Below are 13,585 nucleotides of genomic sequence, written 5' to 3'. Positions count from 1 at the left end.
CCTAGGAAATGTGGGAAACCTGCCCTAGCTGCCTGTGCCCTGAGCAAGGTGGCTGTGACCTCCAGAAATATATTCCAACCTCAGTAATTCTGTGCTCTGTGATAAACAGTGTTGGATTATAGGAGATCTGGTCTGGCCAAGAGTTTTCATAAATGACAATTTATCTGAGGCTTTTGTTCATTGCATTGTTTGAGTTTCCACTTCAGCAATATTTTTAGATGGAGGTGTTTTATTTTGAGCAAGTGAATGTAATGACCTGAAACATTTCCACAAAGGCACTGTGTGTCTGTGCAAAGAGCTTTTCTCTTCCACCCATCTTTTACTTCTTTTCCTATCCTCCTACTGTGTTTCACATCCTTTTTTCTTGTCCTCCAATGTCTAGGAACAGCTTGGATTGTATTTTTTTTACCTGGCTTTTTCAGTTCTTAAAAACATACCAATTTCTCTATTTAGAGTGAATTCACAATCAAAGAAATTTAAATTTGTCCCTACACTCAGAGGTCTGTGTATCACACTCACAGGTCTGTATATCAGTGTTCTTAAATTTATTAGAAATGCCTGTGCCTGAATGAAGGTGCAAACGAGACTCTATGCCAAAGTCAATAGTCTGGATTTTTATTATTATTTAATAGTAAATATGAGAGAGAGAGAAGAAGGGAAGGAAGAGAGAGAAACAGAAATGAAACAGAGTGGCAGATTAAAGAAAATATCACCACTCCGTGGATCCCACCAGCATCCAGTTTAACCTGTCTATCAGGTCTTCTTGGTGGTGAGGGTCCCCCAAAAACCACAGAAACCAATGGATTACTATACATTCAGGCCAGGTGGGGATGCCCAGGTACTTCCCCCAGGGTTGGAGGCATTTTGAGTCTCTTGCAGCAGACTCTGGGTCTGTTGCATCATGTGCAATGCTGTGGTGCAAGGCCTCAGCAATGAGTCTGAAAAACTCACCCAGGCACTCTCAAGCTCTCATCTTACATCAAGCCACATTCATGTCTTGGCTTCAGTCCTACTTCCAGCTAAATGTAGGCCTAGTTTAAAAATTGTCTAAAAAAGGCTTAAATCACAGCAGAACATGGAAGTAGAAAATATAAACAATGGTATTAGAATTTCTGATTTTGCTCCCTAGTGTGTATGTGTTATACTGATTTTAATTATGTCTTCTTTGTGTTTTTTGCTTTCTCTCCCTAGTGCTGGAACATTACCTGTCACATTCCGGTGTCTTGAAGAAAATCTCGGCATTGATAAGCGTGTAACAAGGTTTGTTCTTCCTGTTGGAGCAACTATTAACATGGATGGAACTGCCCTTTATGAAGCTGTGGCTGCCATCTTCATAGCACAGATGAATGGAATTGACCTGGATGGAGGCCAGATAGTTACTGTGAGGTCAGTTCAAAAGAGTCCTTTGTTTCTACAGACTGTAAAATGTGAATGCTTTGGGTTGGATTTCTTCTCAGCAGCTGAGTCGTCTCAGTTGGATTCAGTGTGAAATCCATGGATTTCTACTAATGATATGCAAATGAATGTTTAATATATGGGTCCTGGTTCTCTGGTGGTGTGTTTTCTATATTTGCAGCTGTAGTGCATGCTGGTGGTGTTGTTGTCAATTTCTGCAGCTGACAATTGCCATGGTTTGACCCCGGCTGGACACCAAACCCCACACAGCCACTCACTCACTCTCTCACCAGTGGGATCAGGGACAGAATCACAAGGGTAAAAGAAAACTCATGGGCTGAGATAGCAATAGTTCAACAGGGAAAGCAGAAAAAGTGCCCACAAGCAAAGAAAACCAAGGAGTTAATTCCTTGCTTCCCAGAGGCAGGTGTTCAGCCACCTCCAGGTGAGCAGGGCCCCACCACTCGTGACAGGCACTTGGGAAGACAAAGGACATCATTCCAAACTCCCTTTTTCTCCTTCTTCCTCCCACTTTATGCACTGATGATTCCACACACATGTGGTGTGGAATATCCCTTTGGTCAGCTGGGGTCACCTGTGCCAGCTGTGTCTCCTGCCCTGCATCCCCAGCTCCCTGACCACCCTGGCTGTACAAGAAGCAGAAAAGGCCCTGGCTCTGTGTGAGCCCTGCTCAGCAATAACAAAACATCTCTGTGCTATCAGCCCTGTGCTCAGCACAAATCCAAACACAACCTTGTGCCAGGCACTGTGAAGGAAATTAACTCTACTCCAGCCAAAACCAGCACACAAAACAATGTCAATCCTAATATAAAGCATTCTCTGTCCAATGAAATGCTTTTTTTTTTTTTAGGGGTGTGCTACAACTCATGTACAGACCATTCACTTTCTAGAATATATCTGTTTATATACACTACAAGAAAAAAATTATACCTAGAAAATCTTTCTATGTGTTTATATTTTCCTGTACTTTTTCTGTGACTTTGGTGAACAGGAAAAAAATAATGGACTGAGCATAGCCCATCCTGAGGGTGAGATTGTCTGTGGCCTGGTCTGGATACTCCCAGACCTTTTATCTCTAACCCAGCAAATATTAACTGTAGGTTTTTAATATCAAATTGTCTTACCCAGAAGAAAGCTGAGCATCTGTAAGCACAAAAGAAAGTACCATTAAAAAAGGATAAGAGTGATTGAAGGCTGTTTACTGTAAGGGAGTTGTAACTTGATGAGGACAGCAGGTCTGACATTTTGAATAGTTAAAATGGAAACCACAAGCAAATGCTGCCAAGTTTGTCTTCTTCCTGTCGTTTTCACCCACACAGTTTTCTTTTATTAAACCTTTTTAACACTAAAGAAACTCCTTCAAAGGGATGTCTAATTCTATGTTTCTTGCCCAGCTATACTGGTTCCATACTTTCCATTTGTTTACTTCCTGCCCTGACTCCTGAAATAGTAAAGCCAAGTTTGTAAAAGGTTTTCAGGGCTGCTTCTAATGAAGGCAGATGCTAGACCTGCATGATCCATATTTGTTCCTAAAACTGGAAACAGTCATTTCAGAGATGCCACATATTAAACTAAATAGAGACCAGGGAAATTCAAATCAGGAACCTGCTGTTGTCCAGGAGATTTGGTAGGCTTGGACCTGAGTTACTCATCTTCTCTTTCTCTTAAGGATTGAGCAATTAGCTCTTCCTGATCTCACCATTTCCAGGCTGGTGTATCCAGCTTTGCAACTGACATTTACAAAGCAGGGAGCAACTTTGGTCGATTTGTAAAACCACTGCTTTTCCTCTTCATGCATTTTTGCTACAGCAATATGACAAGAACTATCTCTTGAGATTACCATACAAATGATGGAAAGATTATTAGGTTTTGTGTGGAATATGCACTTTGTGATACTGACAATATTCAAATGACCCAGACATAACCTCATAAAGACTTAATTAGCCTTTGACCAGCCTTAGTTATTTCATACTGGCCATTTAATTCCTCTGATTTTCTGTGTTCTTTAGGAAAGGGTGATCTGGGTAGCTGCGACAAGTTCTGTTTAGTTCTGAACACTGCTGGCATCATTCCCCTCCAGGTCTGTAAGTGCTGCTATGGGAAGGCAGGCAGGAGCATTTCCTCCCAGAATTTGGAAGGAATCCCTTACCAGTTTAGGCTGGAAGTGCCTGAGGATCTGGCATCACGTGCAAAGCCTGACGGGCGAGCAGAGCATCCTGCCTGCACATCTGCTGGACCTATCTGGGTGTTTAATGAGCCAGGCTGCACTCTCACCCAGACACCTGACAAACACACTGCAGCCTAGGCCAGACCCAGTCAGACAGCATCTGGCAGCTCTAAATCAGGCTAACATGCTCACAGATGAGTTCTGGGGCTAATGGGCAAGTATTTCCTGTAGAGTCTGTTCTGCCCTACTTCTTTCTGTCTTGGAAGCACTTTTGGCGTTGTCCAGCTGGTCATAATAAACTGAAGGCTTCTCTATATTTATTTTACAGCGTGCTGTCTTTTTATACTCTTTCACAGAGTTTATACTTATTCATTGGTCAGAGTAAATCAACTTAATATCCATTGGAGCAAGGCAGCCTGCCCCTCATTTATCTCTCTCTCTCCTTGGTTTCCATGCTGACGGCCCTGGTAAAGCTCCTTTCAGGAGCAAAGGTGACTCTTATCAGCTTCTTCTCTTTCACTAACCCTTTCTGACTCACAGACCAGCTGTGAGCCCCTCCCACACACTTTCAGATTTGTTGGGTATGAGAGGGGCAGGGTGAGCCCCGGTCCCCCCAGGAAGCCGAAAGGAAATGGCACCTGCCGTGGTGCAGTTGATGCTTTCAGGTGCTAAGGCTCCACCCACAGCCCCATTTCCTGTCATTTATTCCTGGGCAGCCCAGTTGTGGGACTTCCCTGCCCTGACTGGCTGCCTGGTGAAGTCCCCCCAAAGACAGAGCATCCCTCCATTTTCTGCCTCCCTAACATGTGGCATGTGTTAGAGCTCTCAGCATGTGTACAGCCCCTCTAGTAGTTTTTCACCTCATGTATAGCCTATGTTGAGGCATAAGCAAAAATCAAATTGGTCCCTCTCACCTGCTTTCCTTTTTATTTACCCTCTTCCTCTCCTTCTCCCTCTGCTTCTCCCTCTCCTCTTCCTTGTTTTTCTCCCCTTGACTTGTGCTCTGACAAATTTATTTTCCATTCTTTGTAAGACTGCCCAATGATGTTGATATTTGTTATGGTCCATGTTGTATTTTTACAAACATTTGAAGCTCAGACATTCACTCTACTGATCTTCATCAAAACAAATAAGGCAAAAAACAAACACAGGTTTGGATTTATGAAACAATCAGACCAATTTTGCTTTTTCATCTAGGCTGATTTGTATCTAGGCTCGGTAGACTGCTGGCTTGTATTTGAAAGTTTTGGATACCAGACTTTTATTCTTCTGTATTTAATAATAACTGTTTTCTCTCAGCTTTTAACTCACAATTCAGTCTTCAGCTAACATAAATAAACAGAAACTAATCACCCTGAAAGTTCAGCCTGTAGTCACCAAACTTTGGTATGTCAGGATGGTCAATACTCAGGATTCAAAACCCTGGATGAGTTTGTCGAGTTTAGAAAACACCACAACACAGATTTGAATGTCATCACTAGCTTATAGACAACCCCCTTCTAACTCTTGTAACAAACCCCATAGATCTGGCCTCCCCTAATAAATATTTCTAGAGAAACACAAGAGTGAAAAATACCACCTGAGCTTGCCTTGATTTATCATATACTTGTGTTTTATGGGAAGAAGACATTAAATATATAACCTTCCTAACGGTCACACAAGTGTGCAAGTAAAGTGTGTGTTCTCTTCCTGCTACTCCCATTTGATCTTTGGTTTTGCAGTTTGACCGCCACCCTTGCAAGTGTTGGAGCTGCCAGCATTCCCAGCGCAGGACTTGTCACCATGCTGCTGATCCTGACTGCCGTGGGTCTCCCTACTCAGGACATCAGTTTGCTTGTTGCTGTTGACTGGCTTTTGTAAGTGGTGCTGATGCTGCTGCTCGGTGCAGAAAAGGCAGTGAAGTAATGTTTGTCCACAGTGCTTTACAGCCTTTGTTCTTAAAGAACTGTAAGTCTCTCCTCTACAGATAAACCAAAGGAGCAAATGGGCTATTCAGTGAAGTAGGAGACACTGAAAGCAGCTTCTCAGCTGTTACAAACTCTTACAGAGCTACTGAAGTCAGTTTCCGTGAGCCAAGGGTCTTCTTGGCACACTTGTGAGCTCACACTTCTATATTATCTTCTCCCTAATGATGCCTTTCCATCCCTCAAGAGCAGTTTTCTAATCTTTGCTTTCATATTTCCATTTGTTATAGTTCTGGTCTAAAATGAAGGATGAATGCTGAAAATGCAAGTTCCATCAGGATGCTGCCAGCAGGTTCTAGAGTGATGTGGGCATTTTTAGTATCAAATGTATTATACTTGTAGGGGGGAAAGTTGGTTTCTTTTTGTATATAAGGAAGTAAAATACCTTTAAAAAGAGCCTCTTTCAGGGCAGGACAAAGACCAAAGACAAATAGGAAAGAAAACTGAAATAAAGAAGGTAATTCCCTAGTTTCATTTTACTGACAGATCATTCAGACTAGAAAGAATGGCTTTCATTTCCAAGAACTTGTGATCAAAGTCCTCCAGTGCCATGGCAGGTCCTCCAGTGAGAAACAGCCAACCCACATATTGTTTTCTGAGGCTATTGGTCTTCAACACTTGAATCCAGAAGCTGTAAATGCAGACAGAGGGTATGCCAGGCCACATCCTTTCTCTTGCTGTAATTTGACAGCTGGTATATCCTATTGTCATCTGGGCAGAGCGGAAAGAGACTCAGTAGCCCTTAAGTTGTACTGGCCTCTAGAGACACTTTTGTATTGTCCTGCACTGCTGCAGCACAGTATATTCTGGTTTATTCTGGCCAACAGCCATCTCTCCCCATAATATCCTTTGAGTAGTAAAGACATTTGTTTTTGTTGTTCCAGCTGTGGTGCCCAGAAAGGGAGACATAAATGTAACTGTACTATTTATGTGTTTTCTCCTACACTGGCAGCCTCAGCTGCCTGCTTCTGGTAACTTTCAGTTCCAGATATACAACTAAAATTATGCAAGAAATAGCAGAGTTGAGAATGTACATGTGCATATAAAATAGAAATTTAATTTTCTGTCATTATCTCTTGGCTTATTGATAAGAATTCAAGAGACTAAATCAATCCTCTGACATGTATTTTGGGTCTACTGGCATGGTCTGTCACTAAGAATTTTGAAGGATAACATGCAGCTCTGATTTCTGCTTCAGGGAAGAAAGAAAAAGGCATGTACAGCTTGAGGAGGCAAAGGGAAAACTTGACTGAGATTATTTTTATATAACTGAATCTCATGATATCATGATGGAGAATGGTAAAATGAGAAGGTACAGCAGGCATAGGGAAGGATGTGATATTCAGTGGGTTTATTATATTTATGATGTCATAGTTGAAAACAGGAAAGTGGTATAGGAATCTGCAGCTGGAAGAAGGCAAGAAAAAATACATAAAAATATATTTTAAATATCTGTTTTTCTTTGCTCTCCAAGTAAGGCAAATAGGTAGGTTTCTGCAGCTGGTAGGAGGATATGCAAAAGAGGCCTGTGGTTTTCTTGGTTTTTTAGGGAAATGTATTTTTAAAATATTTCTGTAGACTGAGAAGCTCTGCCAACACTGGCAAGCCTCAGAGCTGTAAGTTTATCAGCAGCTCTGATCCACTAGTGGGTGTTGCATTTCAGCAGCATTGTCCCCACTGGCTAATCCAACCTTGCTTAAGAAATAAAAACTTCTGTTCTGTGCAGCTGAATGTGAATGTAGGAATAGGAAGGATAAGAATTCTGAAAGAAATACTTCAAGATGTCTTTCTAAAATAAACGGAAAGCAAGAGAACTTTCAGCCCAAATGGTTGGGTTTGGATCCTCATGGCCTACTGATCAGCAGTGCCAGTGCAGCATGATTCAGAACTGAGAGGTAAAAGGAAAAGAGATAAAAGAAGAGGTGAAAAGCTCTGTGTCATACCACTGTACTTATTAATCTATGTTCAACAACTAATAGCTTCATTTTCCATCTTCCAGTGGCTGTGTTGTGGTAGCCATAATGATCTAATGAACTATGAAAAATGATGCTGCTGATATTGCTATACTAAGAAAAGGCACACAGGCCAACTTCTGAGCAAGCTTTTGCACATATGAACCAGACCTAAAGAATATCTAAAATGAAATGGCATAAAAGACATTTTCTTTACGTACAAACATTAAATGACATTACAGCAGTATTTCTAACAGAATGTAGAAGAGAAAGTTAATAAAATATATAAGACCCAATTCCAGCCACTTTTCTGGAACCCATGAGTAAATGCAACCAGCCATGTACAAATACTTAGAACATCCCTTCAATAACATTTCAATTTCAGATAAAAAAGGTTTTAAAAAATGTTCTACTCTATGAGTTTTTCATTATTTTTGATAAAAGGAAATATCAGAACATCAGCTGATTTCACAGTACTACCACCATCTCAAATTGTGGTCTTACCAAAACCTTTTTTTTGTAATTTGGTCATTGTATAACACAAAGATCACTTTATGTCAAATCTTTAAACTTGACACTCTCTCCTTCAAACTGAAGCTGGAAGGTTTCTAAATTGATTTTTTTCTCAAGCCTCTCCAGTATCTGCAGGGTTGTTCAATTTTTCTGCCTCCCATGCATGCATACCCAGTGTAAGCTCTTTCAACCAGGCAAGTTTCCCAGGATTTCACAACTCTTACAGTCTCTTACAGTTTAAAACCAAGCACAACACAGCAGTGACATTTAATAGGACAGTAATTATATGCCAACAGATGGAATAAAATGAGCTTATTTTGCTTGAGCCACAAACTGGGTGCTCTCCAGATGTGAGCTGACAAGCTTAGCAAATATCAGTGGTACCAGATTAGTGGTATTTTGCAGCAAAGAGAGAGGAATTAGGGAAAATGAGCTTGGGCAGCTGATCCGGTACTTAAACCTTCATTCAGTAACTCAGAAAAAGATTGCTTCAGTTCTGACTCTGGGTCTGAATATTCTGACTCTGATCTAAGCTTTGGCTTAGATCTAGACTCAGAATATTCAGACCCAGTTGAAGTGTGGGTGGAATGAACAGGGTCTAGACTACAACTTTCCTTTCTGTTTACATCATCCCACTTGCCTGGAATTGACTGGTTGGTTGGTTTTAACAAAAGAGTAAGCACAATTGTCTTTGTTCTTCATAGGGTGATCTTTGCCCCAAAAGAGGTCAGTGGTACTTTGCTGTTGATTCCTGACAGCTGAGACTTTGCTGTTTCTGTTGAAGGAACTTCCTTGTTTCCTTCGGATGGCGCAGTGTAGCACATTGTGCGTCAGCGTGCAGTTTGTATTGCTTTATCTCTCAGCTAGTAGTACGTGTGCATGAGCTGGAGCATCTCCTCAAATGACCCTTTCAGAATTTGAATTCTGCCTCTGTTATGTTTATGTATTCTCTCCACCTTTTTTTGGCATGCTATACTATCCCTCTGTCATCTGGCATCTGTGAATCCTTTCAAAATTTTACACCACTCATGCAAAAAAATTAAGTAGGTGTTCTTTTTGTAGAGTTGTATTGCCAGGTTCAGTGTATTTAATGGTCTTAATTAAAAATCACACCAGAAAGTCTTATTTTCCTATGCTACCACTCTGACCAGGTTTAAAATAATCTTCACAGGCACTGGATGAGAACTGTATAGAGCATTTAATTTGGGTGAAGCAAAACTGGAAGGACATTTTCTTCCTATAGGTTGTTGGTTTGTTTCTCGAGGGAATTACTGTAGAGGTTTTCCCCTCTGGGTATTCTTTTGAAGCAAAAGAACAAGAAAATTAGCTGCTTCAGCACAGATATTACAGCACAAAGTCTGTAAATATGTAAGTATGACAGTGTTGAGAGGGAGAGGAGAAACTTGAATGGGACTATAATTCCACAGCTGAGAAAGGAAGATTTACTGATGTGTAGAGCAAAGATGTTAAAATGTGCTCAAAATTTAATATGGTCATGAATAAGTATGAATAATGAATGTTTACCTGTTGAGACATTATATATTTACATGTTTTCTTCTCGGTGTTCTACAGGAAAAGGAGATGTCACACAAATCTAGTACTAGAAATACTAGAAAGGTTGTTTTGAAATTAATCACTGTCTTGGGGAATGAGGTCTTACATGCTAGCTTTTGTCACTTGGCAAATATCCACACTGTTCAACCTGGCCATTTTGTGTAAATGAATCTTCATAAATATACTTCTGAGAATTAATCAGTGTAATCACTTCTCTGACCTATTTGGCAGAGCTAGACTCGTCTGCTTTCAGTCCGTTTAAAATTTACAACCCTTGGTCAGAAGGTTTTTAGGAGTTTTATGTTTAGTGCAGATATGAAGAGGCAAATAAGATTGTAAATTTTTTTTTTTTTTCTGCAGCAGGAAAGATAGCAGGATCCAGCTCCCATTTTCGCAGAATTTTAGTCAGGTTTGGGGCAGAATTCTGAAGTCAGGGAAAATCCACAAGGGTGACTTCACTGTTGTCAGATAGAGCCACACTAAAGACAAGACAGGAGAAAGGCAGCATGTCTGTTTAATGGCATCCTGTCCAGAAAGTGCCAACAAACATATTTCTTTGTAATGAAGCATGTTAGCCTCTGTTGGCACCCTCCTACAACAAGGGGCACTCGTTAGTGAAATGCTGTCACAGGCTCATAATTTTGTAGGCCATGACCTATATTTGGGTTGCTCATATGCCAAGCTCTGGCACACAGAGTGTGAGTGGGCATGCTGCCACACCAACAGATGGCCATCTGTAAAGATGAAGCCAGGAGAGGAGCTTCAATAGCCTAAGCATTATGGAGATATTTCAGGCATTTTTGTTCGCCATAATTTGCTCCCTCAGAGTAAAGGGAGAGGCCTTTTGTTAATTCATACTAGAAATGAGATCAGCTCATCAGAACCAAAATCCTTTTCTCTGGCTGCATTAAGTTCAGTGCTCTGATAAATTCAGATTAAACAAAGGGCAGGGGTGTGAGCCTGGCACCCTGGTATTGAAACCCCCAGCTCCAGAAGCAGGCATGGGGAATCTCAGTAAAGCACAGCTCTGCAGTTTGGCTGTGATCTAGCATCCATACTTTGCCAAACTCCATGAGAATAAGCAGCTGGGACATGGGAGTTTGAACATCCTCCCTGTCCAAAAAAGTCCCTTGGGAAAACAAACTTCTCCCATTTCCCTTGAAAGCTCCCATCTCTCTATTAAAAAGATACCTTAAGCTTCCTGAAACAAGTGCAGTAATCATACCTTAATCAGGGCTGCGTTGCCCTACTTTTTCTTCCTCTCATGCCATTCAGCCTCTGCCTTTTCCTTCTTTTGTAGGGACCGGATGAGAACGTCAGTCAATGTAGTGGGGGATTCTTTTGGTGCTGGCATTGTCTACCACCTTTCCAAGGCAGAACTTGACACCATTGATTCCCATCATAAAGGGCATGAAGACATTGAAATGACCAAGACTCAGTCAATCTATGACGACATGAAAAATCATAGGGAAAACAACTCAAACCAATGTGTTTTTGCAGCTCACAACTCAGTCATGGTAGATGAGTGCAAGGTACCTTTCACATTTATGGATATTGAGACATGTATATAGCACTGCATGCTTTATTTTATCTTATTTTTTAACCTGCATGTATTTTTCAAATCGTTCTGCAAATAACAACGTGACAACAAGGTCCATGAACCCCAGACATTTTGAATGTGTTTGAGCAGTTCAAAAGATTGTATTTTTGCACTCTTCATAAAACTTGTCATTTGATGGGAGAAAATCATGTACTTTGTTTACATATCAAAAGGCAAGATGCAGCGTATTATGGAATATGCCAAGACACAGAGAATATGGCATCACCTTCTATGGACATTTACTTAATTTTCTGTGGCAGCAGAGAACCTAATTGCCAACCCAAATGAAGGATGGCTGCAATTTGGATGCAGGTGTTGTCACTTGCAGGCTGCCTTCATGATATGCTGTTGGGAGGTCGGCACGTTGAATGCGCTTTAGCACGAGAATGCTCCTGCACTCACACAGCACGCTTCTGCTTCTCTTCTGCCAGCACTCCTTCCCAAGGCACTAAGGCACAAACACTCTCCCCTCTGTAACCCTTGCTGTCACTAACATGCAATATTCATACTAATAATGGCGTCTTGATCAGAGTGAAGTGAGCTTGAGCAACCCCACCAGTTGAATGTGAAGACAGCTCAGGAGGGTAGTGGTTAAAAGTTCTCTAAGAACTCACCACTGGGATGGAGCTGTTTGAAATCCAGAGAGAGCTTTTGAAAAGGAGGAGAAAAGAAAGTAAAACAAGGTGGAACTTCTCATTTCATAGTGTTTTTTCCTAATTTCACAGTCTTTTTTTTTTTTTTTCACTGATTAATGCTCCAGTCTGATGCTGTGCCCTGTCTTTGAGACAGTGGATTTGCCAATCAGCCTACCTTAGCCATTTATCCAAACAGATTCTCTTGTACCTTCCAGTTGCCACAACTGAACCAGTATCTAGCTGTGAATGACTGCGCTAAGTTCATTAGCAGGTCACCATTTCTATTGGAAATACAATCCTATGCTGTCATTTTCACTTGTCCCTAGCCTGGCTGATAATGTTTAGAATGTTTTTTTTTTTTCCCCTAATGCTTTCTTCCTGAGAATGCAGGCCAAACCTGAATTTTCAGGGGAAAAATTAATATTGAATTCAGAAAAGCAACCAAATAGCATTCATCTTATCTTTGATTTTTCCCTGAATTTCCCAAGGTTTCAATGAAGTGTTTTTTAAAGCATCTTTTTTTTCTGTCATGGCTCTCCCCTTTCTCTTCAGACCCACTCTTTTTCCATTTGCAAAATTTAAAAAATAAGACCGGAAATGGAAAGAAAATACATGCTTACACAAAATTGAGAATTGTCATTATTTTATATTTCTCAAAAAAGGCAAGGACACAAGAGATTAAAATCTGAAGAAAAAAAACTCTCTGGAAAGAAAGATAAAGAGCATGTGCACACACACACTTTTTAGATAACTTCTTTTGGAATTTTTTGAAAACTGTTTTCAAGTTAAATAGACAATGCTGGATTTAAGATTATGTTTATGCAACTGAATACTGATAGTTTTATCTGCTCCCAGTTTCTCAGATTTGCAGAGAAATCCAAGTCAAGTTAAAAAATAGTAGCCTGCTGATGAAATCAATACTTGCTGCACTTTTTTTTTCCTCCTTCAGCTTCTCATATCATTTCCCTCTACTGAGGCAGCAGATTGCCTCAAACCCATGGATTAATGGTGCTGTATGTCATCCTAAGCACACCCTTTAATTCAAGTTTGGGACCAGTGATTTATGAGCAAGAAATGTTTGTTCTTTTTAATTGTTTTCAGTTTGCTCTGCTTACAGTCTCAGTCTCCTGAAAAGAGCCAGGCTTTACTGGATTGAGCACAAGACTGACTTTGAGCAGGTCATTTCTCTTTTCTGTCTGCAAGCTGCCAAAAGGATGTGTTCTTGTGACCTAATTGATGAGCTATGAATATATGCTGGCACTTGCAAAGCATTTGGATCATGTTGAAGTGGTCTGCAACTCCCAAGTGTTAGACTTGCAAAGGCAACTGAGAGTAGGATCTGGGGCTTTGAAACAGCCAGCTGTTAAATTTGAAAAGCCATCTCTTCATCCTGTCCAATGCACTGGTGGGTTGAAAAGCTTACTGCAACTCTGGTCAGGATATGGAAAAGCTAATCTACTAGCATGCCCTTTCTATTTACTTTCTGTAATATATTCCATGTGTAACACTAGTAGTTTATAATTTTGCATGGTCAATGTACATAATTAATAAGTAGTTTGCCTTTGGGGTTAGAGTGGTTGTTATTGCATGATATTTTTGTATTTTTTTATTATCATATTTCACGTGACTGTGTGATTTTCATTTCTGAATAAGCTGTTCATTCCTGTACTTGCATGTTTTCCCCTTCCAATTATCTAAGAAAAAGCTTGACATTGTTTCAAAAATCAGTGCATTTTGTCATGTTTCCATGTCCCAATGCTTCCATGCATCCTGTTTATCCAGCA

The 13,585-nt window shown here is 40.6% G+C and overlaps 1 protein-coding gene across 1 annotated transcript in view; it reads left to right on the top strand.

Annotated features, from left to right (window-relative positions):
• Positions 1-13,585, top strand: part of SLC1A2 (solute carrier family 1 member 2) — an 87,452-nt gene that overhangs the window by 63,776 nt on the left and 10,091 nt on the right. Inside the window, exons 8-10 of the mRNA XM_018907797.3 lie at positions 1,192-1,386; positions 5,305-5,439; positions 10,867-11,098. Of these exons, the coding sequence (XP_018763342.1) occupies positions 1,192-1,386; positions 5,305-5,439; positions 10,867-11,098 (562 nt within the window). The remainder of the gene's footprint in view (positions 1-1,191; positions 1,387-5,304; positions 5,440-10,866; positions 11,099-13,585) is intronic.

The sequence above is a fragment of the Serinus canaria genome, chromosome 5 (assembly GCF_022539315.1).
Source record: "Serinus canaria isolate serCan28SL12 chromosome 5, serCan2020, whole genome shotgun sequence".
NCBI classification, from domain to species: Eukaryota; Metazoa; Chordata; class Aves; order Passeriformes; family Fringillidae; genus Serinus; species Serinus canaria.
Note: the sequence above shows the minus strand (reverse complement) of the source record. Positions and strands in the feature narration are given on the sequence as shown.